Genomic DNA, 27,543 nt, shown 5'->3' on the forward strand with positions numbered 1-27,543 from the left:
AGCGAGTCCCAGTCATTCCCCCACCTGTCTTAGCAAAATCATAACATTACCCAGTCATTCCAGTTCTCAAGACATGAGGACATGTTAAGGTGACAGCCAAGGACTGAGCCTAGAGTGTTTGCTCTAAAGCCTGCACACTTGTCACAACTGTCAGGAATGATGAGCCCTTGGACCAAAGCTGGAGCTTTGGCAGACAAATCACCGGGGCTGGCACAGACAGGAATCAGAACAGACTGGACTAGGATAAACTAACAGACCCAACAAGGCAGGACAGAGGTAACTAAACACAATGGACAACACTAGAACCGGATCCAGATGAAGCAAGGAAAAGAAGGCAAAGGGCCAGAGCTGGAACCCAGACAGGACAAGGCAAGACTCAGAACTGGATTAAAACTGGGACTGGGACCCATAAATGCAAGACAAGGCAAAACACGGAAGTAGATTAAAACTGGGTCCAGAAAAGGGCAAGACAAGGACAAGGCAAGGACTGGATCTGGACAGGACTAGACTGAAAGACAAGACAAAGCACAACTAGACACGCAAGACAGGGTAGGAGCTAGGCAACAAGAATAACAGAAGCAAGATAATAAACAAGGCAGGGACAGGGTTCAGGATTCTTGAACAGGCTTGGCTGGAACAGGAGTCAGGATTCTCAAACAGGATTCAGGATTCTCAAACAGGCTTGGCTGGAACAGGTGTCTGAGACTGGCTTGGCTGGAACAAGATTCTGGAACGGGCTTGGCTTGGCTTGACTGGAACAGGATTCTGGAACGGGCTTGGCTTGACTGGAACTGGATTCTGAAACGGACTTGGCTTGACAGGGAACAGGAACAGAACTAGCTCAAACACAGAGCAGGGGCAGAACCTGGCTCAAACACACAACAGGAACAGAACTTGACAGAAACAGAGCTCAAGAGCCAGGAAGCAAACATAGCAGGCAATGGATTAAGCAGACTAGGGGAAGACAAACAAACAAAGAAGCAATGTGCTTACCAGCACCCACAGCTGGAAAGGGAAAGGCCATGCAGACTGAGAGGCAGCAGACAAAGGTGCATAGCAGTGAAGTAATCAGGGACGATGCTGGCTTCTACAGACTCTCAGAATTAACAGACAAGAATTACACACACAGGAAACAGAACAGAGAAAACAGAGACAAAGCTTGGCTCAACACAGAGATTGGCTTAAATACAGAGCTTAACTATAGCAAGAGTCAAAAGCAGGGCTAGACTAAAAGCAGGAGCCAAGGGTAGAGTCAAACAGATACAGACACCAGGGGCAGGGTGTGGCTCTAGAGCCAGGCTTTCAGAATCAAGGTACAAAAGCAAACACACAGAAACAAAGCATAGCACTGAAACACAAGACTCAAAGAAACACAAAACAGACCTTCAGGAGCAAGATTCTCAGGAACCAAGCCAAGCATGGATATGATCTAAACAGGTAACACAAGATTAAGAGACCTCTTGCAAAGGTAATGTAGGAAAGCTTCCTGGGTCCTTATAAAGGAGTAGACTGATGATGTCACAAGTAGGAAATGAAGCAGAAGCAGGGAGACCAATGCGAAACTTGGATTCAGGGACACCAAAGCGCGGCTTGGCTAACAGAAAGAACAACAACAGCAAATGAAGCAGAAGCAGGGAGATCAAAGCGAGGCTTGGCTTACAGAAATAACAGCAATAGGGAAAAAGGCAGACTGGAGAGGTCACAGAGCAACAGTAGGTCTGAACATAAGGGCACAGCCACAACCGTGACAACACTGCATGTCTATGATCCATTTGTTCCAGACTTTCAAAGGATCAAAATGCAGTGATGTAATAAATGAACCTGCCCAACAGATGGTGAAATTGAATTCAACTTCCTTTCTGCCTTCACTGTTATATATTAGATTATATCTAACACTTATGTAAATGAGGCATAAAAGCACTGTGATTTGTAAAATAAAATCGAACAGTTCAACTATTATCTAATGTTGAAGACATGATTGTGTTAGTATATCACAGTGTATCCTAGAATGACTGAATGGAAGAAAGGTGTACGCTCTACAAATGTTAATAATAATAATAACACTGCTTTTTGTAAAAGTGTTTTTTTTTCTTTTAAAGAGAGAGAGTAAGCCTGTGAAGATGATGAATCAGATTGGTAAATTTAAACTGGCCTCCATACCTGAGATGCACATGACGATCCTTGAACTCCCGTACTGTATGCATGAATTCAGCATGCTTATACTGCTTCCAGATGATATAACTGATGACTCCACTGGCCTGGAAGAGGTAATAATTTAATTTCATGCATTATATTATAATTTTATCAGTTTCCAGACTGATATCAACCATGTTAGATATTAGTGATTATTAAATGTTTGAAAGAACTGGATTTGGTCTTACAAAGCATAGATTTTATAGAAAGCGGATTTCTTAAATAGGAGTATAAAGGTGATTTTCCTGTATGGGCATTGGTTCCTCCAAGGGAAATAGCAGAGATTTGGGAGAGACAGGAGAAGGGAAGATAGAGGAAAGGGAGAAGAGGGAGGGAAAGAAATGGGAGGGAGAAAATCTTTAGTTCTGAGAGCTAATGGAAAAGCTGCATTGAACAAGGGCTGGATTTATGTTGATAAGCACCAGCTCTGCAGAGGCTTCAGCATCTCCAATAGTCTTTCCAATACTTGTTTAGCTTTGCAGCTGAAAGTTCCAGGATGCAGACCTGCAGGAGATGGTAGAAAGGAAGGCTGGTATTTCCTAGGGTACCACTTCCTCCTCTCCCTGCAGCTTACTGGCCAGCTAAAGAAAGTCTGACCAATGGGCTTCCAATGGGAAGCAGAGAATATCAGCAGCCTAGGCTAGACAAGCTTCCTGCCTTTAGCCTGTTATAGGTGTAATCCCCCATTATAATGGGCATTACTAAGTTGATGGGAACCACTAGAGTTACCTTCTACAACCACTGAGGAAGGTGGTTGTAGAAGGAGGGCGAGAAGCCCAGCCTCAAGGGGAGTGTTTATGGGAAAGTGCAGAAGGAAATGTTTCTGGTTGTTGAATGACAGAAAGGGTGGAGTTTGAAGTTAATAAATATTGTGGTTGGGGAGAGCACATGGTTTTTGGTAGCTTCTATTCCTGCCAGGACCCATGTGCAAAGGGGGTGTCCTGAATGAGAATAATAAACTAAGGCTGAATTAAGTGGAGTTTTCTGCTAGTACCAGAACTAACTGTGAAGTGCATGAATGCTCCAGGTGTGAAATAGGGGATCCCAGCCTGGCAGCAAGAGCAGGAAAGAGATCCTGCTGGAGTCAAAGGTACTTTTGTCCTGAGAGGTACAACTTTGGGGAGAGTGGACAGGCAGGGAGATTGGGTCCATTGGAAGATCGCTTGCTGCATCAGTGCTGCAGGCACAGTCAGATTGTTCACGCAAAAAAGATTGGTAAAGCAGAGCTGCTAAGGGGACCTGATTTTTGAGAAGGAGATTGTAGTATAAGCCCGAGCCCCACCCACTCTGCCTTGGCTCCACCCAGTCTACCTCATGGCTCCATCCTCTGGCACACCAATTTGCTAAATAGATACTTTTGTTCTGTTTTCACTGAAGAAAATCCTGGGGAAGGACCGAGAGGGACTGGCAAAAGTACACCTGAGAATGAGGTGGTTAGAGCACCGTTCACAGAAGAGAGTGTGTATCAACAACTTGGAAAGCTAAAGGTGGACAAAGCCATGGGACCGGACGGGATCCACCCTAGAATACTGAGGGAGCTCAGAGAGGTTCTGGCGGGTCCTCTTAAAGATTTGTTTAATAAATCCTTGGAGACGGGAGAGGTTCCGAGGGATTGGAGAATGGCGGAGGTGGTCCCTCTTCACAAAAGTGGTGATAGGGAAGAAGCTGGAAACTACAGGCCGGTAAGCCTCACTTCGGTTATTGGAAAAGTAATGGAAGCCATGCTGAAGGAAAGGATAGTGAATTTCCTGGAAGCCAATAACTTGCAAGATCCGAGACAACATGGTTTCACCAAAGGGAAATCGTGCCAAACGAATCTCATTGAATTCTTTGACTGGGTGACAGGAGAATTAAATCAAGGGCGTGCTATGGACATAATCTACATAGATTTCAGCAAGGCTTTTGACACGGATCCCCACAGGAGGCTCTTAAATAAACTAGACGGGCTGAAGATAGGACCCGAAGTGGTAAACTGGATTAGGAACTGGTTGACGGGCAGACGCCAGAGGGTGGTGGTGAATGGAGTTCGCTCGGAGGAGGGAAAGGTGAGTAGTGGAGTGCCTCAGGGATCGGTGCTGGGGCCGATTCTGTTCAATATATTTGTGACTGACATTGCCGAACGGTTACAAGGTAAAGTTTGCCTTTTTACGGATGACACCAAGATTTGCAACAGAGTGGACACCCCGGAGGGAGTGGAAAACATGAAAAAAGATCTGAAGAAGCTAGAAGAATGGTCTAACGTTTTAGGCGGGGAGAGTCTGATAGGCACGGACGGGGAGAGGGATCTTGGGGTGATAGTATCTGAGGACCTGAAGGCGACGAAACAGTGCGACAAGGCGGTGGCCGTAGCTAGAAGATTGCTAGGCTGTATAGAGAGAGGAGTGACCAGCAGAAGAAAGGAGGTTTTAATGCCCCTGTATAAGACGTTGGTGAGGCCCCACCTGGAGTATTGTGTTCAGTTTTGGAGGCCGTATCTTGCGAAGGATGTTAAAAAAATGGAAGCGGTGCAAAGAAAAGCTACGAGGATGGTATGGGATTTGCGTTCCAAGACGTATGAAGGTAAAATTATGTATCATACCTGATAATTTTCTTTCCATTAATCATAGCTGATCAATCCATAGACTGGTGGGTTGTGTCCATCTACCAGCAGGTGGAGATAGAGAGCAAACCTTTTGCCTCCCTATATGTGGTCATGTGCTGCCTGAAACTCCTCAGTATGTCGATATCAAAGCTCCATCCGCAGGACTCAGCACTTAGAGAATTACACCCACAAAGGGACACTCTGCCCAGTTCACCACCGCCGAAACGGGGGAGGGGAATTAACCCAGCTCATCCCCACACAAGTGGGGGAGGGGAATCCGTCCAGCTCATCCCTGCGGAGCAGGGGAGGGGCACCACACCCGCCGATGCGGGGGGATCTGGCTTATCCTGCAACCGCAACCGCGGGAGGAGCTGACTGACCCTAACACTGCCGAAGCGGGAGGGGTACAAAGCTGCCCTACAGCCGCACGAAGCGGGAGGGAGCGCCGGCAGAATTTAGGTCTCAATCCAGCCTCGTAAAATGGAGGGGAGAGGAATGCAGCAGCTCACTGTAACACAAAATCGTCTCAACTCCTGAAGAATGCAATTGAAAAAACTTGAACACAAAGTCCTCCTGAACAGGAACTGAAGACTAAACTTGAACCTGAAATGCAACCAGAATATAAACAGTACAGATATCTGGGAGGGGCTATGGATTGATCAGCTATGATTAATGGAAAGAAAATTATCAGGTATGATACATAATTTTACCTTCCATATCATCATGCTGATCAATCCATAGACAGGTGGGATGTACGGAAGCAGTACTCACCCAGGGCGGGACATAGAAATCCCTGACCGCAACACTGAAGCTCCAAACCGGGCCTCCGCCCGAGCAGCCACAGTCAAGCAGTAATGCCTGGAGAAGGTATGAGCCGATGCCCAAGTTGCCACCTTGCAAATCTCTTCCAAGAAGACGGACCCGGCCTCTGCCATCGAGGCCGCCTGCGCTCTAGTGGAGTGAGCCTTCAGCTGGATAGGCGGCATCTTCCCCGCGGCCACATAAGCTGCTGCAATGGTTTCCTTGACCCATCGTGCTACTGTAGGCTTGGCAGCCTGCAGACCTTTACGAGGACCTGCGAACAGCACAAACAGATGATCTGACTTCCGGAAATCATTGGTCATTGGTCGTCTCACATCTAGATATTTGAGAGCAGAGTACTCCTCTGGGTAGTCCTCCCTACGAAAGGAGGGTAGGCAGAGCTGCTAATTCACATGGAAGCGAGAAACAATCTTGGGCAGGAAGGAAGGCACCATGCGAATAGACACTTCTGCCTCAGTGAACTGCAGGAAGGGTTCCCGACATGATAGCGCCTGGAGCTCGGAAACTCGTCTGGCTGAAGTGATAGCCACCAAAAAGACTGCTTTCAACGTCAGGTCTTTCAGAGATGCTCTCGACAAGGGTTCAAAAGGCGGCTTCTGCAAGGCTCTTAGCACCAAATTGAGATTCCACGCAGGCACCACTGAGTGCAGAGGAGGGCGTAGGTGATTAACTCCCTTGAGAAAGCGCACCACATCTGGCTGCGAGGCCAGAGAAGCACCCTTCAGGCGACCCCTGAAGCAAGCCAGAGCCGCTACCTGGACTTTAAGGGAACTGAGCGATAGGCCTTTCTCCAGACCTTCTTGCAGGAATGCCTGCACAGAAGAAATTGGAGCAGTGAAGGGAGAAAGTGATCCTGCCTCACACCACGATGCAAAGGTACGCCAAACCCTGGCGTAAGCAGTAGAAGTAGAGCGCTTCCTCACTCTCAGCATAGTGGCGATGACCTTGTTTGAGAAGCCTTTCTTCCTCAGACGCTGCCGCTCAATAGCCAGGCCGTAAGACCAAAGGGGGAGGGATCCACCATCACCACTGGACCCTGATGCAACAGGCCCGGTCCCGCTGGCAGCCGCAGAGGGCCGTCCACTGAGAGCCTGATCAAGTCCGCATACCAGGGACGTCTGGGCCAGTCCGGACCCACCAGGATTATCCGGCCCGGATGCCTTGCCACCCAGTCTAGCACCCTGCCCAACATGTGCTAGGGCGGGAACACATAGAGAAGCTCCTGTGTCGGCCACTGTTGGAGAAGAGCATCTACTCCCAGAGATCGAGGGTCCCGTCCTCTGCTGAAAAAGCATGGCACTTGGCAATTGGCCGATGACGCCATCAGATCTAGGCTCGGCTGGCCCCAGCGCTTCGTGATGTCCAAGAACGCCTGAGTCGATAGCTGCCACTCCCCAGGTATGGCGACTGAGAAAGTCCGCCTTGACATTCATGACTCCGGCAATGTGGGCCGCCAACAGCTGTTCCAGGTTCGCTTCCACCCACTGGCATAGATTCATGGCTTCCTTGGCTAGAGGGGCGCTCTTGGTACCTCCCTGGCGATTGACATAGGCCACAGCCGTGGCATTGTCTGACAGGACCCGTACCGGCTTCAACGCCAGTACCGGGAGAAACTCCAAAAGCGCCAACCGAATGGCTCTGAGTTCCAGGAGGTTGATAGACCACTTTGCCTCTGCAGGAGACCAGAGCCCCTGCGCTGTCCTTCCCAAGCAGTGGGCTCCCCAGCCCGTCAAAGAGGCGTCCGTCGTGATGACAACCCACTCCGGGGTCAAAAGAGGCATCCCTGCGGACAACTTGTCTGTCCTCAGCCACCAGCTCAGCGCCTTGCGCACCGCTGGGTCCAAGGGAAGGTGTACAGCATACTCCTCTGACACTGGAGTCCAGCGCTGCAGCAGAGAGAGTTGTAGTGGTCTCATATGAGCCCTGGCCCAGGGCACTACTTCCATCGTGGCCGACATAGAGCCCAACAGCTGCACATAGTCCCAAGCCCGAAGAGGAGAGGCTACTAGGAACTGGTCCACCTGAGCCTGAAGCTTGACAATCCGATTGTCCGGCAGGAACACCCTGCCCACTTGGGTGTCGAAACGAACTCCCAGATATTCCAGGGACTGAGTCGGGCGCAGCTGGCTTTTCTCCCAGTTGATGATCCACCCCAGGGAGCTCAAAAGAGCAATCACCCGGTCTACAGCTCTGCCACACTCTGCATAAGAGGGGGCTCGGATCAACCAGTCGTCCAGATAAGGATGGACTTGTACTCCTTCCTTTCGTAGGAAGGCCGCGATGACCACCATTACTTTGGAGAAGGTCCGCGGAGCAGTAGCCAACCCGAACGGGAGGGCTCTGAACTAGAAGTGTCGGCCCAGGACTGCAAAACGCAGAAAGCGTTGATGGAGGCCAGATGGGAATATGCAAGTAAGCTTCCTTGATGTCCAAGGATGCCAGGAACTCCCCTGCCTTCACTGCCGCTATAACAGAGCGGAGAGTCTCCATTCGGAAGTGCCGAACTTTCAAGCCCGATTGACCCCTTTGAGGTCGAGGATAGGCCGTACAGAACCTCCTTTCTTTGGTACCACAAAGTAAATGGAGTAACGTCCCTTGCCAAGCTGATCTTCTGGCACCGGAACGACCGCACCCAGGCGGATCAGATTGTCCAAAGTCTGCTGCACTACCACAGCTTTGACCGGAGACTTGCAGGGAGAGTGCACAAACCCGTCTCTTAAGGGTCGGCAGAACTCTAGCTTGTAGCCGTCTCTGACGACTTCCAGCACCCAAGCGTCTGAAGTTACCCTGGTCCACTCGCCCAGAAACGAGGACAGGCGTCCTCCAATCTGCACTGGGCCATGGACCAGGGCCCCGTCATTGGGTATGAGACCCTGGGGGAGGACCGGAGGACGCACCTCCGGGACGGCGGTCTCTGAAAGGAATGCTGCTTGGGGGAGAAGTTCCTCTTGAAGGAAGATGGGGCAGAGGAGCCCGACTTGCCCGGGCGATACTGACGGGCTTCCTGAAACCGTCCTTTGGAGGAACCGGGGCGAGCACCACTGGCCCGAGCCCTGACCTCTGGTAACCTCTTGCCCTTAGATGTGCCGAGATCGGTCACAATTTTGTCCAGCTCGACCCCAAAGAGCAGCTTGCCTTTAAAAGGCAACTTAGCCAGGCGAGACTTAGAGGCGTGGTCAGCAGACCAATGCTTCAGCCAAAGCCAACGCCGCGCAGAGACTGTCTGAGCCATACCTTTAGCTGAGGCTCTCAAGACATCGTACAGCAAGTCTGCGAAATAAGCCAAGCCCGATTCCAGAGCCGGCCAATCAGCCCTCAAGGAAGGATCCAAGGGGGAAGCCCGCTGCACAATCGTCAGGCACGCCCTGGCCACATAGGAGCCGCAAACTGAGGCCTGCAAGCTTAAAGCAGCCGCCTCGAAGGACGACCTTAAGGCCGCCTCCAATCTTCTGTCTTGGGCGTCCTTTAGGGCCGTGCCACCTTCCACCTGCAACGCCGTTTTCTTAGTCACCGCAGTGATTAAAGAATTCACGGTAGGCCAAAGAAAGGCCTCCCGTTCACCTTCAGGCAGAGGATAGAGGTGGGACATAGCCCTAGCCACTTTGAGGCTCGCTTCTCGGACATCCCATTGAGCCGAAATCAAGGTGCGCATGGCCTCATGCACGTGGAAGGTTCTAGGCGGGCGCTTCGTCCCCAGCATAATGGCAGAGCCAACAGAGGCTGAGGGAGAGACGTCATCCGGAGAGGAAATCTTCAAAATGCTCATGGCCTGCACTAACAGGTTGGGCAAATCCTCTGAGTGAAAGATCCGCACTGCAGAGGGGTCATCCGCTCCATCCGAGCGGGAATCCGTCTCCTCCAAGGAATCCCCAAAGGACCGTTGGGAGAACTCAGATACGCTGCCCTCATCTACATCAGAGGAGACAGAGTCCTCTAGGGCCTGGAAATCCACACGAGGGCGTTTGCTTCCGGAGGCCTCAACCCCTTTATCAGACAGGGGGGCAGGGGCAGCGTTTTGCATAAGAAAAGCCTGATGCAGCAGCAAAATGAACTCAGGGGAGAACCCCCCCGAACTGTGTACTTCTGCAGCTTGGGCCACGGCCCTAGACGCACCCTCAACCGGCGCTCGCAAGAGCGGGGGAGAAACGTGCTGCGCATCCAAAATGGCGTCCGGCGCGAAACTTCGAGAAGGAGCCGCGCGGGAAGAACGGCGCTTAACTTTGGCCGCTTTATTGCCGTCGCCCAAATCAAGGGCGACCATAGTATTAACGTCTCCCAGCTCGAGGGCGGCCCAAGAAGAAGCCGTCCGAGCAGAGTGGCCGTCCAACATGGAGTGGGCGAGCAGCGGGGGATGGGCGCTTATGGCGGGAAAAACCGCCGCACCGGAGGAAGAACCGGGACAGTGACCGGACTCCAAACTGATGCTCAACAAAGGCGATTCAGGCTTTGAAACCCCCGCATCCCCGCTAGACGCACACACGCGGTCCGGGGAGCGAATCTTCGTGCCCTCGCCCTCCGATGCCATAAGCCACGTGGAGACTGAACGGGGAACCCCCTGCCCGCTATAAAAAGGTAAAATTACCTGCTTCTCGCTTCGAGCTGTAACGAACTGGTGTCCCAGTGAGTAGCTGCAATAAACGTTGAAATAAACGCCCTTAAAGGACGTCCAAATTTTTTATTTTTTTTTTTACTTCAACGGAGCCAGCGGGAGGGGGGAGAAAAGGAGGGACCTGGCACCACCAGGTTTGCACTTGCTCAAGAAGAGCCCTCAACCCCAGGTACTCAACAAAACCTAAAAATTAGGCTTGGAGATCTAGCCAGCGCTGCTGCTGTGTGTGACCACCACCTGCTGAGATAGAGAATATACTGAGGAGTTTCCGGCAGCACATGATCACATATAGGGAGGCAAAAGGTTTGCTCTCTATCTCCACCTGCTGGTAGATGGACACAACCCACCAGTCTATGGATTGATCAGCATGATGATATGGAAGAGAGACTTGCTGACCGGAACATGTATACCCTGGAGGAAAGGAGGAACAGGGGTGATATGATACAGACGTTCACATATTTGAAAGGTATTAATCCGCAAACGAATCTTTTCCGGAGATGGGAAGGCGGTAGAACGAGAGGACATGAAATGAGATTGAAGGGGGGCAGACTCAAGAAAAATGTCAGGAAGTCCACCAAGTGTGGGCTCAGACACAGCCAGTGGAACAGGCTGGACAGCCGCTGTCCTCTAATGGGGCCCGTTTAGCAAGTCTTCTTCAATCCTTGCTACACCTCACCCATCCCACAACTCTCCTTCCTTCAGCAGGTCCCCAGCAGCGACAACAATTCCTATACGCTGCCTGCCATTAAGCTGGAAACCTGTACTCTCCTGCAACTTCCTGTTTCTCTGCCTTGGCGGGATGCAACAAAGGGGAGGCTTTGGGGTTAGCAGCACACAGCATATAGGAATGGCTGCTGGGGGATGCGCTGAAGCAAGAACAGTTGCAGGGTAGTAGTGAGGGAAGGAATGAAGAAGATATGCTGAAGAAGGGGGAGCAGAGAGGGAAGGACAATTGCTGTCCGGAGGGGGTAGGGGGCAAGAGAGGGGAAAAAGGGGGAGGAAGGGATACACAGGAGCTGGTGAGGCCAGAAAGACAGAGAAATTGGATCAACGAGTACAAAGGAATGATAGAGATATGCTCGACAATGGGAATGAGAGGTTCAAATGATGGACCATTGGGGAGAGGGCAGAAGGGTGGAGGGAGGAAGACTCTGGAAATGGTAGAACAATGTAGGATATGCCAGGAAGGGGAGCATAGTGTTTACAGAGGGTAGAAATATGGGAATGGAGAGCTGAGGAAGGAGTGAAATGAGGAATGGGACAGCTGGTAGATAAGAGCAGATAATAGGTAGCAGAAAAGAGTGAGAAAGAGTAAAATTTTAATTGACAGGAAGAAAATAAATTGAAACAGAAGAAAGAATTAAAAAGGAAACAAATATGTCAGAGGCAGGCATAGTCAAACTATTGACAGGAGAGAGGAGAAGAGACAAATGGACACCAACCACAGATGACAGACAGAAAAGAAAAACAAAAACAGGATCAAACATAACAGATTTGATTATTAGGCATGTAGATAGCTAGGTGGCTGGTGGACGTGAGAATCGCCTGTTCACTTGCCTGCCTGGTGCAAAGGTGGCGGACCTCACGCATCACCTAAATAGGATTTTAGATAGTGCTAGGGAGGAGCCGGCTGTCTTGGTACATTTGGGTACCAATGACATAGAAAAATGTGGGAGAAAAGGGAGGAGCCGGCTGTCATGGTACATGTGGGTACCAATGACATAGGAAAATGTGGGAAAGAGGTTCTGGAAGCCAAATTTAGGCTCTTAGGTAGAAAGCTCAAATCCAGAACCTCTAGGGTAGAATTTTCTGAAGTGCCACCTGTTCCAGGGCCCAAGATACAGGCAGAGCTCAGGAGTCTCAATGCGTGGATGAGACGATGGTGCAGGGAGGAAGCTTTGAGATTTGTTAGGAACTGAGCAACATTCTGGGGAAGGGGGAGCCTATTCTGAAAGGATGGGCTCCACCTTAACCAGGGTGGGACCAGGCTGCTGGCATCAGTATTTAAAAAGGAGACAGAGCAGCTTTTTAACTTGTCATACCGGGGTACAAATTATATCGTAGTGATAGGGTGGATCGAATTGGTGGAGGGGTAGCATTGTAAGTTAAGGAGGGCCTTGAATGAAATAGATTGAAAATTCTGCAGGAAACAAAACACATCTTGGAAATCCCTATGGATTGATGTTCCATGTGTAAAGGGGAAAAGGATGCCTGGCCAGGATGGATGTAGAAATGTTATCAGAAATTAGGGAGGCTAACAAACTGGGCAACACAATAATAATGGGTGATTTCAATTACCAAGATATCGTTACAACAAATTCTACTACATAAAACCCTGTATTGCAGGTGTAAATTCACGTATATTCATGAAAATATGTGGAGAAAAAAAGACTTCAGAAACCACGGAGAAATCTCTTTAAAGGAACACCTTTCAAAGTTAAGAGAACTCCTCTTCAATCAGTAGTCTTCACCAAAAAAACTCCACTCTTCTTATTCATGAAATACTTGTGCACACACCTTTAACAATACAATAAGGTAGAGGCTGATTACTATGCCACAAATGCGGTGAAATACAGTTTCAATTATTACTTAGCTTGAATCATCTTAATGTCGACAGTCCATGGTCTCTTCCCCCGTGTCCAATAATCATAAGCCCAACAGGAGAACCCTGTTTCACCACAACCGGGCTGTTTCAAGGGCCAAAAATACTTCCAATTTCCAAGCTTCTCACTTCACCACAATACTGCTTTCCAATGCTGAAAGCTTACCACATGGATATTCAACGTTGAAGCAGAGGATAGGGAGCTAGAACATGAGGCATGGTGCACAACACCCAGAAAATCCAGGACACCCTGCACACGAGGAAACACAAGAAGATCCAGGCTGGGGTCACATTAGGGATACTCATTTGTTGACGGAGGGTTGGGAAGGAAAGATGGTCACACAAGGTACCTGACACCATGGACAGCAAAGGGGGGAGGGGGGAATGCTCACATCACATGTCCTCACCATTTGTCACCTGTATATCCCCAATACACCTACCTTTTTCATGACATGTGTCTGCAGGATATCCTCTAACTTGCTGGCCTCTCTAGCAGTGCTGGGGCAGTGGCGGATGCCCTAGGTGGTGTTCCTCATTCTGCTCACCCTGACCAGGAAGACACAAGACCATGATTTAGGCAGGGGTCACATTTGGAATTTTTAACCATGTTTAGCACTGAAGTATGGATGAGGGAGGGGTTAGGGAAGGAAGGAAGGCTTGGGTTAAACAGAGTATTTCACAACATGAACACCACTGGAGGAGGGGAGGGAGGGAAGGAGGGGGGTAAGGCTCATGTTCCATCTCATCAGCAATTTGCATCTGTATCTCCTCTATATTCTCACCTTTTTTCACAGGAAATGTGTCTGCAGGAGATTTTCTCACACTTGCTGAACTCTCCAGCATGCCCAGTGAAGCTGCAGATCCCCCTCCATCACTGTGTACTGTAGTCACAAACACTCACTCACAAACAAATTTAACAAACAATGGTACACCTACAATGACAGGAACACTACAAAGCAAAGTGGCTGCAGCACACCACACACACACTTATTCTAATACAACACCTAATACTACAACACACCAATATAGACACCCACACCCACACATACCAATACAGCAACTTGCATGCAGGATGGAGGATTGGGATAGGGAGAGCAGGTAGTGGGAAGGGAATATTGGAAAGGTATAGGTGAAGAATGAAGACACAGCTCTAATTATAGCACCTGTGTGATTGATTGCCTATGAAATTAAAAACCACGCTTATATTGGCTTGGTAATTGTACGTCGCTATGTCAGAGTGGATATAGCGCATGCACAGTAAAAAAAAAAAGAACAATTCTGCCTCTTGTGGAGATTGATCGCACAGCTATTTCATTATGAGGCAAATGCTCTAACCGTTACACTATCTTAGCTTGTGGCTTAGGGGATGTCAGTCACTAGGTTTATTTTGTAATAAAGTGGGATATCAATGGCAAAATTGGAGAGATGTAGAGAAAGTATAGGTGAAGAAGGAAAACACAGAAGATAATATTGGAAATATCCAGTGTACCGGAATGTAATTCATCTTGCGCTACTGCTGAAAAAGGTGTGAGCAAAATCCAAATAAATAAAATTAAAAATATGAATATAGGGTTGGTAAATACAAAATCACCAAATAATCAGCAAATCACAGAGGAGCAAAAGCACACTCTCAGGAGTGCTAAAGACAAAATGATGCCTGTCTGAGCCTTAATTATACCAACTGTGTAATGAGCAACAAATTAAAGACAACGATGCCCGTATGGGTGCAGTCATTATTCCAGCAATCACAGTGAAGTGTGCAGAGTAAAAAACAATACCACCTTGTTTTTATGTGGTACATGAGAACATATTATAAACTCACACATCTTCCATCATGAGGTAAGTACCCTAACCATTACACTATCTTAGCTAATGCTATGGGGGTGGGGCATCAGTCACTAGGTATATTTTGCAATGCAGTGGGATATGATCTTTGCTATTTGTCTGCCTCTCTGCTCCTGCCATGCATTGGAAAACATTTCTTTGACTAGCTGGTGGAAGTGTCTACAATAGGGGCAGATTACTCAAAACTATAGGATGTAGCATATGGCACATATATGAGGGGCCTTTTACAGAGTCTGACCCCCTTCCTATTGCTATCTCCTTTCACAGAGATTCCAACTTCAACGTTTCCAGGCTGCAAATTTGAGGCCAGTAGTAGATTTCTAAGCACCACATTCCTGGTGCATTATGGAACTTGCCACACTCATTTGAATTGGCAGAGTCAGGCACTGTTGATGCCACACAGCTTGAAATCTCCAGTATGGAACTGTGTAACTTGGTATCTGTGGTGGCCATGGCCTTCCAGCAATACCGTTACAGTACACATATGATACAACAGTACACACAGCACCAACCCGGGAGCATGACTGTTCTTTCTTAAAGCAGGACATGCCCCCAGTCCTAACCTGTGCACTCCCTCATCTAATTTGTAACCTTTACACTATGTTTGCTATATGAAGATATTTTGGCAGGTGGAGAGGTGTCCAGCTAAGACTGTCTCATGTTGGCTGGGTCTGTTTTGTCAAACAAAAGTTCTTGTTTAATGGCTTATGGTAGTTAACTTTGTTTATGTGTGTGTGTGCTGTTTAGGTCCTACAGCTGGACTTGATCACTACACAGTGACATCAAAGAGCAGTGTTTTAGTTATCACACCACAGTATAGAGACACCTTTGAGCTTATTTTCGAAAGAGATCACCGGCCATCTTCCAACACAAATCAGGAGATGGCAGGCGATCTCCTGATCCCTGCCAAATCGGTATAATCGAAAGCCAATTTTGGCCGACCCCAACTGTTTTTTCGTCGCGGTGCCGGCCAACCTTTAAGGGAGGGTACAGAAGGCGGGGCGGGGTGGGGGGGCGGGATGGGGGCATGGTTACGAGATGGCCGGCTTCACCTTATAATGGAAAAAGGATGGCCGGCTCAGACAAGCATTTTGCCGGCTGGACTTGAGCCATTTATTTTTAGGTCTAAGTCACAAAAAAGTGCCCCAATTGACCAGGTGACCACCGGAGGGAAGCGGGGATCACCTCCCCTTACTCCCCTAGTGGTCACCAACCCCCTCCCACACAAAAATAAATAAAACATTTTTTTGCCAGCCTGTATGCCAGCCTGAAATGTCATACCCAGCTCCCTGACAGCAGTATGCAGGTCCCTGGAGCAGTAGTTAGTGGGTGCAGAGCACTTCAGGCAGGTGAACCCAGGCCCATCCCCCCCTACCTGTTATACTTGTGGTGGTAAATGTGAGCCCTCCAAAACCCACCACAAACCCACTGTACCCACATGTAGGTGCCCCCCTTCACCCATAAGGGCTATGATAGTGGTGTACAGTTGTGGGGAGTGGGTTTTGGGGGGATTTGGGGGGCTCAGCACCCAAGGTAAGGGAGCTGTACACCTGGCAGCTATTTTGGTTTTTTTTTTTAATTTCTAGAAGTGCCCCCTAGGGTGCCCGGTTGGTGTCCTGGCATGTTAGGGGGGGCCGGTGCACTACAAATGCTGGCTCGCATTTGTCCGGGTTTGAGATGACCGGGCCCGCTTTCCATTATGGCTGGAAAACGAAACCAGCCATCTCCTCTAAACCCAGCGATCGATTTAGCCGGCCCCAACTGCATTTCGAAAATACAGTTGGCTCCGCCCCCTTGCGGAGTCGGCCCCGAAGATGGCCGGCCATCTATTTGGCCGGCGCCATTAATTATGCCCCTCCTTGTAAGCTTATTAGTTACCTGGCAGTTGACCATTGTGTATTTGCCAGGAACTAACACAAATGTGTATGTGTTAGAGTTAGGAGACTTTAAAAGGCTCATGTACTTAGCAGGTTAGTGTTACAGAAGTGGAAATTGGTGAAAAATAAGATGTAAATCTAAAATGTTACAAGTAAATCATATGTACATGCTAAATAGGCACTGTAAAAAACCAATGCAGATATTTATGCTAAACAAAACTAGTTGTAAATTTAAGCACATATATTAACGCAGAGAACAATAAATTCTATAACTATGCACAGAAATCAAGGGAACGCCCATACAACGTCTATTCTGGCATACACAGAACACCACTTTTCAAATATGCTCCTTTTCAAATATGCACATTAGAACCTGGTCATCTATCTATATAAAACGCACCTCCAACGTTCTAATGAAGCCTCACTTTCCCAACATTCTAAAGTGAGGTGGCTGAGACCGCTTTTTGCTCCATGAGTGTCTGCCCTGCCCACGCGTCAAACGTTATGACGTCGGGGGCGGAGCAATGACACTCAACCAATCGCATGAGGCAGCCTCAATGATCGAAAACAAAAAAAAAAACCTGCTGACACAAAGGGAAGGGACAGCTGGAGAAGGTCGCCCACCAAGCCACACCCCCTCCCTAACGACTCACTCACTGAGGTATGATGAATGATAGAAAAAAAACCCCAGCTGAAGCAAATGGAATGGACAGCAGCACAACCAAGAGAAACAACGTAAAACAAACTCTGTCTCTCAGCACGATCCCAGTTCCCCCCCTTCACATACCCTATAACCCTCCCCCTGTCAATCTCTAAAGAGGACAGCGAGGAGAAACAACGAAGGTCACCCACCAAGCCACCCCCCCCCCCCCCCCCCCCCCCATAACGACTCAATCACTCAGACAGGATGAATGATAGAAAAAAAAAACCCATCAAGTAAATGGAAGACATACAACCACAGCCAGCACAAACAAAGAAGGTAAGGCTGAAAAAAAAATCTGTCTCACAAAGCAATACACCAATGCAGCCTCACAGTTTCCAAACCCTGCCCCCACCTCTGATACTCTTCTCTGATACTGGCACACACACCAACACAGAAATACACTGCAGCCTCACAATTAGCAAAGCCTGCCCCTACCTTCCACCATCAACCCTCTCACTCACATACACACTGATGAACGATCCCAGTTCCACCCTTCCCATCCCCCAACTTGCTGTAAAAAAAAAAAATGACAATCATCTGACTTGGCTCAGAATTAGCCCAAACACATGAGGTGAGCCAAAACCAGATCCCAGTTCACACCCTGCCACCATCAACCCTCTCACACACATACACACTGATGCACGATCCCAGTTCCCCCCCATCACACCACCCCACCCCTCTACAACCCCCCCACCCCTCCCCCTGTCAATCTCTAAACAGAAGAACTGCTAAGCTGCTGTAAAAAAACATGGACACACATCTCACTTCCCTCACAATGAGCCCCGACACCAGTGGCGTTCCTAGGGGTGCTGACACCCGGGGTGGATCGCCGATGCACCCCGACCCCCGGGTGCAGCGCCCCCCCCCCCCCCCGGTGAAAGGACACCCCCCATCCCGGCGAACAACCCCCCCCCCCCCCCCGGGTGCACGCCTCTGGGGGCGGTGCCGCGGGCCGGTCAACTTCGTTGGTTTCCATTCTCCCTCTGCCCCGGAACAGGAAGTAACCTACTGACACCCTACCCCCCAGCAATGGTAACCCCTCCATCCCTCAGTTCCTCACACACACTCATTGCAACTCTCCTCAAAACTAAAAAAAAAAAAAACTACCAGCACTCTTACAAACAGCCCACACAACACAACTACGCTGACCAAACTCTAAACCGCCTGCTACCCACTCCCACTAAAGCAGCATCAACCCTGTCACACTCTGTCTCACTCTCTCTGTCAAACACACACACTCACACATTCACTCACTCCCTATCACACAGTCACTCTCACACACACTCTATCAAACATACACACTCAGAGGAAAACCTTGCTAGCGCCCGTTTCATTACAGTCAGAAACGGGCCTTTTTTTACTAGTATTCTATAAAATACTGTGCACACATATGCGCATATATTCCAATGAATGCGTAAAAATTCCAATTAACACTAATTAGTGCTTGTTATTGTATTAACATACGTGCATTCTGTATGTCTATGCACATAACTAAGAACGTTCAGCACGGTATATAGAATCCGGGGGTAAATGTATTCTATAAAGTGGTCCATGTAAATTTTACCACGTGGATCTCAAAAGGGGATGTGGCCATGGGAGGAGCACGGGCAGGTCATGGGCATTCCTAAAATTTATGTGCAGTGTTACAGAATAACCCGTTCTATGTCTAAAGCTTGGCATGGGCATTATTTGGTGTAAATGGCTCTGACTAAATTTAATGCAAAAAAACCAGAAGAAACAAGTCTTCGCAAAAAAATAAATCAAAACAAAACAGCGAAGATGACTAAAGGACGAGGCTTCAAAAAAATTAAATTAAAAATACAATTTAATATACAATGTACAAAGATAAAAATAGAGCAAAAATCACAATGAGAATGGTCGATGAGCTAGACTCGACAGAGCTGTATTTCGGCCTACAGGGCCTGCATCAGGAATCTATGTAAGAAAGCAACATATAAAAAACATAAAACATTATAAGAAAATATATGGAAAATATAGACAATGATATAGAAATATAAAGACAGTAAGTCAGTGTAAATTTAAAATATATAAGGGATCAGAAAATATTGAGACATGTCTAGATTGACTTTAAAGTACGGGTTTGGATGATAATTCATTGATAACCATGATCAAGAAGTTACAAATGTCATTGATGATACAGTAATAATCGTAATCTGTAAAACAACTACTACTACTACTACTACTACTACTTAGCATTTCTATAGCGCTGCCAGGGTTACGCAGCGCTGTACAAGTTTAAACACGGGGAGGGACAGTCCCTGCTCAAGATAATAATAATAATAAAAGCATAAATGTGTTTAAAATGAAGCTTAAATGGCTATGAGATGAAAATGCTATAAAATAGAATGATGACACAATAATAGGCATAAATATTAGAATAGATAATGCATAAAATGTCATAATCAGTTACCATACCCAATCAGTTAAAAATGTGTACAAAGTCGAATCTCATAATCATTTAAATAAAGTCATGTAAATGAATTTACAAAACAGTACATATAAGTTTATGGATAGTAACATAGTGACAGCCATTATCAATAAGACAAATAATACATAATTGATATCACATAAAATAATTATATATTAGATAAAAAAATGAATACAAGCATGAGTGGAAATGAGCAAAAAACCAAACAATTTCTAAAAAAAATGTGTGTATTATTATCTAACGCTAATTTTTAATTGGGGGACAAATAAATGCATTGTTACCTTTTATCTTGCACTATCTGATGTGACCCAGCTTGTTCCTAAAATATATATATATATGTGCATATACATATGAAATTATATGGTTGCATATGTTGGTGTAATAGTCTAAGTAAATGAATATTGATAAACCTTGAGAAGAAGGAACCGACTGAAAATAATAAGAAACGGCATAAGGAATGTCAAGTCAAATGCAAAGCGCTGATAAGGAAAGCTAAGAGGGACTTCGAAAAAAAGATTGCATTGGAGGCAAAAACACATAGGTATATTAAAAGCAGGAAGCCAGCAAAAGAATCAGTTGGACTGCTAGATGACCGAGGAGTAAAAGGGGTGATCTGGGAAGACAAAGCCGTAGTGGAGAGATTAAATGAATTCTTTCCTTCGGTCTTCACCGAGGAAGATTTGGGTTGGATACCGGTGCTGGAAATGGTATTCGAAGCTGATTAGCTGGAGAAACTTAAAGAAATTCTCTGTAAACCTGGAAGATGTAATGAGGCAGTTCTACAGACTGAAGAGTAGCAAATCTCCTGGACCAGATGGTATTCATCCCAGAGTACTGATAGAACTGAAAAATGAGCTTGCAGAGCTATTGTTAGAAGTATGTAATTTATCCTTAAAATCGAGCGTGGTGCCGGAAGATTGGAGGGTGGCCAATGTAATGCCGATTTTTTAAAAAGGTTCCAGAGGAGATCCGGGGAAATTATAGACCGGTGAGTCTGATGTTGGTGCTGGGCAAAATGGTAGAGACTATTATTACGAACAAAATTACAGAGCATATTCAAAAGCATGGATTAATGAGACAAAGCCAACATGGATTTAGTGAAGGGAAATCTTGCCTCACCAATCTACTACATTTCTTTGAAGGGGTGAACAAACATGTGGATAAAGGGGAGCCGGTTGATATTGTGTATCTGGATTTTCAGAAGGCGTTTGACAAAGTAACTCATGAAAGACTCCAGAGGAAATTGGAGGGTCATGGGATAGGAGGTAGTGCTCTACTGTGGATTAAAAACTGGTTAAAAGAGAAAACGGAGAGTAGGGTTAAATGGTCAGTAATCTCAATGGAGAACGGTAGCTAGTGGGGTTCCCCAGGGCTCTGTACTGGGACCACTGCTTTTTAACATATTTATAAATGACCTAGAGATGGGAGTAACTAGTGAGGTAATTAAATTTGTTGATGACATAAAGTTATTCAAAGTTGTTAAATCGCGAGAGGATTGTGAAAAATTACAAGCGGACCTTACGAAACTGGGATACTGGGCGTCTAAATGTCAGATGGCGTTTAATGTGAGCAAGTGCAAAGTGATGCATGTGGGAAAGAGGAACCCGAATTATAGCTACATCATGCAAGGTTCCACGTTAGGAGTCACGGACCAAGAAAGGGATCTAGGTGGCGTCTAGTGTGCTGCTGCGGCTAAGAAAGCAAATAGAATGTTAGGTATTATTAGGAAAGGAATGGAAAACAAAAATGACAATGTTATAATGCCTTTGTATCACTCCATGGTGCGACCGCACCTTGAATATTGTGTTCAATTCTGGTTGCCACATCTCAAAAAAGATATAGTGGAATTAGAAAAGGTGCAGAGAAGGGCGATGAAAATGATAAAGAGGATGGGATGACTTCCCTATGAGGAAAGGCTAAAGCGGCTAGGGCTCTTCAGCTTGGAGAAAAGGCGGCTGAGGGGCGATATGATAGAGGTCTATAAAATAATGAGTGGAGTTGAACAGGTAGATGTGAAGCGTCTGATCACGCTTTCCAAAAATACTAGGACTAGGGGGCATGCGATGAAGCTACAATGTAGTAAATTTAAAACAAATCGGAGAAAATGTTTCTTCACTCAACGTGTAATTAAACTCTGGAATTCGTTGCCAGAGAATGTGGTAAAGGCGGTTGGCTTAGAGGAATTTAAAAAAGGTTTGGACAGCTTCCTAAAGGAAAAGTCCATAGACCATTATTAAATGGACTTGGGGAAAATCCACTATTTCTGGGATAAGAAGTTTTGTACATTTTTGAGATCTTGCCGGGCATTTGTGACCTGGATTGGCCACTGTTGGAAACAGGATGCTAGCTCGAAGGACCTTTGGTCTTTCCCAGTATGGCAATACTTATGTACTTACGTACTTAAACAGAGCGTGTGGAATGGAGCATTGTAAATAGAAACAGGAAGAGAAGAGGAGAATTTTGCTTTTGTTCCCATTGTATTTTTGTTAGCGGATCCTTTTGTTCCCATTGTATTTTTGTTGCTTGACATAAAGGGGAATAAATGGAAAATCTACTCACTCCTCTTATAATGGTAGATGTTATGATGAAACTGCAGCGTCTCTTGGATTGAACTCAAATAATGCTATGCAGAAAAATATACATAAAAATTGTAACAAAATTGTATATTATTTAATGTTGCTAAATCGTGAAAAGGCTTTATTATATAGGCTTTGTTCACCGCACTTATGTGTTTCATTAGACCACTTAAAACACTTCTATGCTTATCTCTCGATTACATTTGTAAGGAGCTGTTCATCTCTTTGGTGAAATTATAGCAAAAGTATCTGTCTGTGCATCTCTTTGTGACATGGTAGCAGAAATATGTGTCTATGAATCAACAGTTTAGCACTGTTGTTTATAGTTCCCATACTGTAACAAAAGTTTTTTCTATCGCTTGTGGATTCACTGTAACAGCGCTATGTCAGCAGTGTTCTACAAATCTTAGTAAAATCATTGAAAAAAATGCAGATCACTGAACTAGTTTGTGGCGTGAAGACAGGAAACAGGAGCCTTATCTCTTGGAAATTTTCTAAACGCAAGCGTGAGCCCGGATCGAAAAGTGAAAAACGGACCAGTCGTGTCTCTCTTATTTATATCAGTGCCAAAATCAACGGTGCTTAGTGACATCATGGCCATTAAGAGAAATGTGTTTTTTGTAAAGCAAATGGACATCTAATGGCAATTGTAACAATGAAAAAATGAAAATATTCAAGAAGTAGTTGAGAAAATAAATGTGTATGTTTTTCTTTTATTTTTGTGTAACCAGGAATAACGTTGGTGATAAATATTAATGAGTCTTATGTTGGGAGGGGCATTGGTGATGAATATGAATGAGATTTGTGTTTGTGTTAAATATGACAGTAACTGAGTGATTTGGAGGGGCATAATTGAACAGGGCATCCGAGTTATCCTGAGGGCGTCCTCGCATAACGTCTCCGCGAAGGGGTGGGGAAACCCATATTATTGAAACAAGATGGGCGTCCATCTTTCATTTTTATACTACAGTCAGGGACGCCCAAATCTCAACATTTAGGTCGACCTTAGAGATGGTCGTCCTTAGAGATAGATGGTGGTCCCCGGTTTTCGGCGATAATGGGGACCGAGGACACCCATCTCAGAAGCAACCAAATCCAAGCCATATGGTCATGGGAGGAGCCAGCATTCGTAGTGCACTGGTCCCCCTCACATGCCAGGACACCAATTGGGCACCCTAGGGGGCACTGCAGTGGACTTCACAAATTACTCCCAGGTGCATAGCTCCCTTACCTTGGGTGCTGAGCCCCCCAAAACCCACTCTCCACAACTGTACAACACTACCATAGCCCTAAGGGGTGAAGGGGAGCACCTACATGTGGGTACAGTGGGTTTCTGGTGGGTTTTGGAGGGCTCACATTTACCACAAGTGTAACAGGTAGGGAGGGATGGGGCTGGGTCCACCTGCCTGAAGTGCACTGCATCCACTAAAACTGCATACTGCTGTCAGGGAGTTGGGTATAACATTTGAGACTGGCATAGAGGCTGGCAAAAAATATTTTTAAAGGTATTTTTTAGGGTGGGATGGGGTTAGTGACCACTGGGGGAGTAAGGGGAGGTGATCCCCGATTCCCTCCGATGGCCATCTGGTCAGTTCGGGCACCTTTTTTAGGCTTGGTTGCAAGAAAAAATGGACCAAATAAAGTCGGCCAAGTGCTCATCAGGGACGCCCTTCTTCTTTCCATTATCGGCCGAGGATGCCCATGTGTTAAGCACGCCCCAGTCCTGCCTTTGCTATGCTTCCGAGACGCCCCCGGGAACTTTCGTCATCCCTGCGATGGAAAGCAGTTGAGGACGCCCAAAATCGGCTTTCAATTATGCTGATTCCTGGGCGAAAGATGGGCGCCCTTCTCTTTCGAAAATAAGCCTGAAAGCATATCAGAATCCCTGTGTTTTACAATCACCATGACTGTGTATACCATGACTACGTTTAAAATATCTTTATACGGATATCTAAAATGGCTGGAATATTATCATAGTTAATAAATTATGGCTGTCATTTTTAAGCAAATCGTTTATATTGAATATAAATCATTATATTTCTGTAGGAAAATCACGTGACTGTGTGAGGGTAGACGTTTGAGCCTACGTAGGATGTTGTGTCCTGGCAAGATTCTCTGATTTGTTCTTGTTGATGAGTGAAAGGAAAAGGATAAGTGAAAAGTATAAAAGTTATACAAGGTGTTTATGGTGAAATGATCAGTTAATGGCGCACTTTTTTCAGCGCTGATTTTTTTGGGGCATTTCATATGGAATTTGGTCCATAATATGCAATCATTTACACCAGCACTATGACTGGTGGTATAGAGCTCACACCTAGATGTTTGCCAGAACATGCACAAATTATAGAATCTTATAATTTATGTGTATATTTGCATTCTTCATCCATGGTCTAACCAACCTCCACCCATGCTACCACCTACTGGGAAAGTACACACCATCAAAACTCTGCTAAGCTAACCACCTTTACCACATTTTCTAGCTACAAATTCTAGAGTTTAATTACATGTTGAGTGAAGAAAAACTTTCTCCAATTTGTATTAAATTTTCTACTTTGTAGCTTCATTGCATGCACCCTAGTCCTAGTATTTTTAGAAAGAGTAAACAAACGATTCACGTCTACCCATTCCACTCCACTCATTATTTTATAGACCTCTATCATATCTCCCCTCAGCCGTCTTTTCTCCAAGCTGAAAAGCCTCAGCCGCTTTAGCCTTTCCTCATAGGGAAGTCATCCCATCCTCTTTATCATTTTCGTCGCCCTTCTCTGCACCTTTTAATTCCACTATCGGGCTCATTTTTGAAAGAGAAGGACGCCCATCTTTCGACACAAATCGGAAGATGGGCGTCCTTCTCACAGGGAAGTCCAAATCAGTATAATCAAAAGCCGATTTTTGGATGTCCCCAACTGCTTTCTGTCACAGGGACGGCCAAAGTTCAAGGGGGCGTATCGGAGGTGTAGTGAAGGTGGGACTTGGGCGTGCATAACACATGGATGTCCTCGACCCATAATGGAAAAAAAGGGCATCCCTGACGAGCATTTGGACAACTTTACCTGGTCGTGTTTTTCTTATGACCAAAGCACAAAAAGGTGCCTGAAATGACCAGATGACCACCGGAGAGTATCAGGGATGACCTCCTATTACTCCCCTAGTTTTCACTATCCCCCTCCCACCTGCAAAAAATATCTTTAAAAATACTTTTGCCAGCCTCTATGCCAGCCTCAGATGTCATACTCAGGTCCGTCACAGCAGTATGCAGGTCCCTGGAGCAGTTTTAGTGGGTGCAGTGCACTTCAGGCAGGCGGACCCAGGCCCATCCCCCCCTACCTGTTACATTTGTGGAGGAAACAGCGAGCCTCCAAAACCCACCACAAACCCACTATACCCACATGTAGGTGCCCCCCTTCACCTGTAAGGGCTATGGTAGTGGTGTACAGTTGGGGGTAGTGGGGTTTGGGGGATATGGGGGGCTCAGCACACAAGGTAAGGGAGCTATGTTCCAAGGAGCAATTTCTGAAGTCCACTGCAGTGCCCCCTAGGGTGCCCAGTTTGTGTCCTGGCAAGTCAGGGGGACTAGTGCACTACAAATGCTGGCTCCTCCCATGACCAAAGGTCTTGCTTTTGGTCGTTTCTGAGATGGGCATCCTTGGTTTCCATTATCGCCGAAAATTAGAAACAACCAAGTCTAGGAACAACCATCTCTAAGGATGACCAAAATTTCAAGATTTCGGCGTCCCCAACCCTATTATCGAAACGAAAGATGGACGTCCATCTTGTTTTGATAATATGGGTTTCCCTGCCCCTCCATCAGGACATTTTGCGAGGACGTCCTCAACAAAACTTGGGTGTCCCTTTCGATTATGCCCCTCTATATCTTTTTTGAGAAGCGGTGACCAGAATTGAACACAATATTCGAGGTGCAGTCGCACCACGGAGCGATACAGAGGCATTATAACGTCCTCATTTTTGTTTTCCATTCCTTTCTTAACAATACCTAACATTCTATTTGCTTTCTTAGCTGCCGCAGCACACTGAGCAAAAGGTTTCAACATATTATCAACCATGACACCGAGTTCCCTTTCTTGGTCGGTAACTCCTAACGTGGAATTTGGGTTCCTCTTTCCCACATGCATCACTTTGCACTTGCACTTGCTCACATTAAACGTCATCTGCCATTTAGACGCCCAGTCTCCCAGTCTCGTAAGGTCCTCTTGTAATTTTTCACAATCCTACTGCGACTTAACTACTTTAAATAACTTTGTGTCATCAGCAACTATAATTACATCACTAGTTGCTCCCATCTCTAGGTCATTTATAAATATGTTAAAAAGCAACAGTCCCAGCACAGACCCCTGGGAAACCCCACTAACTACCCTTCTCCATTGAGAGTACTGACCATTTAACCCTACTCTCTGTTTCTATCTTTTAACCAGTTTTTAATCCACGGTAGGACACTACCTCCTATCCCATGACTCTCCAGTTTCCTCTGGAGTCTTTCATAAGGTAATTTGTCAAACGCCTTCTGAAAATCCAGATACACAATCAGGCTTATTTTCGAAAGTGATCGACGGCCATTTCCCGACATAAATCAGGAGATGGCCGGCGATCTCTCAAAAGCGGCGAAATCGGTATAATTGAAAGCGGCTTTTTTGACAGCATCGCCGCTTTCCTGTCGCCTCGCCGGTGAAAGTTCAAGGGGGCATGTCGGCAGCATAGCAAAGGCAGGACATGGGCGGGCATGGGCTTGGCTACCAGATGGCCGGCTTTCGCGGGTAATGGAAAAAAAAGCAGCGTTAATCAGTATTTCGCCGGGTTTACTTGGTCCTTTTATTTTCATGACCAAGCCTCAAAAAGGTGCCCCAACTGACTAGATGACCATTAGATGGAATGGGGGATGACCTCCCCGTACTCCTCCAGTGGTCACCAACCCCCTCCCACACTAAAAAAATACAAATCAAAACCTTTTTCAACCAGCCTGTATGCCAGCCTCAAATGTCATACCCAGCTCCCTGACAGCAGTATGCAAGTCCCTGGAGCAGTTTTTAATGGGTGCAGTGCACTTCAGGCAGGCAGACCCAGGTCCACCCCCCCCCCCCCCCCTATCTGTTACACTTGTGGTGGTAAATATTAAGCCCTCCAAACCCCCCAAAACTCACTCTACCCACATGTAGGTGCCCCTTCACCCATAAGGGCTATGGTAATGGTGTAGAGTTGTGGGGAGTGGGTTTGGGGGGGGGATTTGGGGGGCTCAGCACCCATGGTAAGGGAGCTATGCACCTGGGAGGT

General features: G+C 46.6%; 1 protein-coding gene across 1 annotated transcript in view; it reads left to right on the plus strand.

The window, feature by feature from the left end:
- Nucleotides 1-27,543, plus strand: part of LOC115472915 (ovalbumin-related protein X-like) — a 134,444-nt gene that overhangs the window by 78,015 nt on the left and 28,886 nt on the right. Inside the window, exon 7 of the mRNA XM_030207435.1 lies at nucleotides 2,100-2,267. Within this exon, the coding sequence (XP_030063295.1) occupies nucleotides 2,100-2,267 (168 nt within the window). The remainder of the gene's footprint in view (nucleotides 1-2,099; nucleotides 2,268-27,543) is intronic.

Source organism: Microcaecilia unicolor, chromosome 1 (assembly GCF_901765095.1).
Source record: "Microcaecilia unicolor chromosome 1, aMicUni1.1, whole genome shotgun sequence".
Taxonomy (NCBI): Eukaryota; Metazoa; Chordata; class Amphibia; order Gymnophiona; family Siphonopidae; genus Microcaecilia; species Microcaecilia unicolor.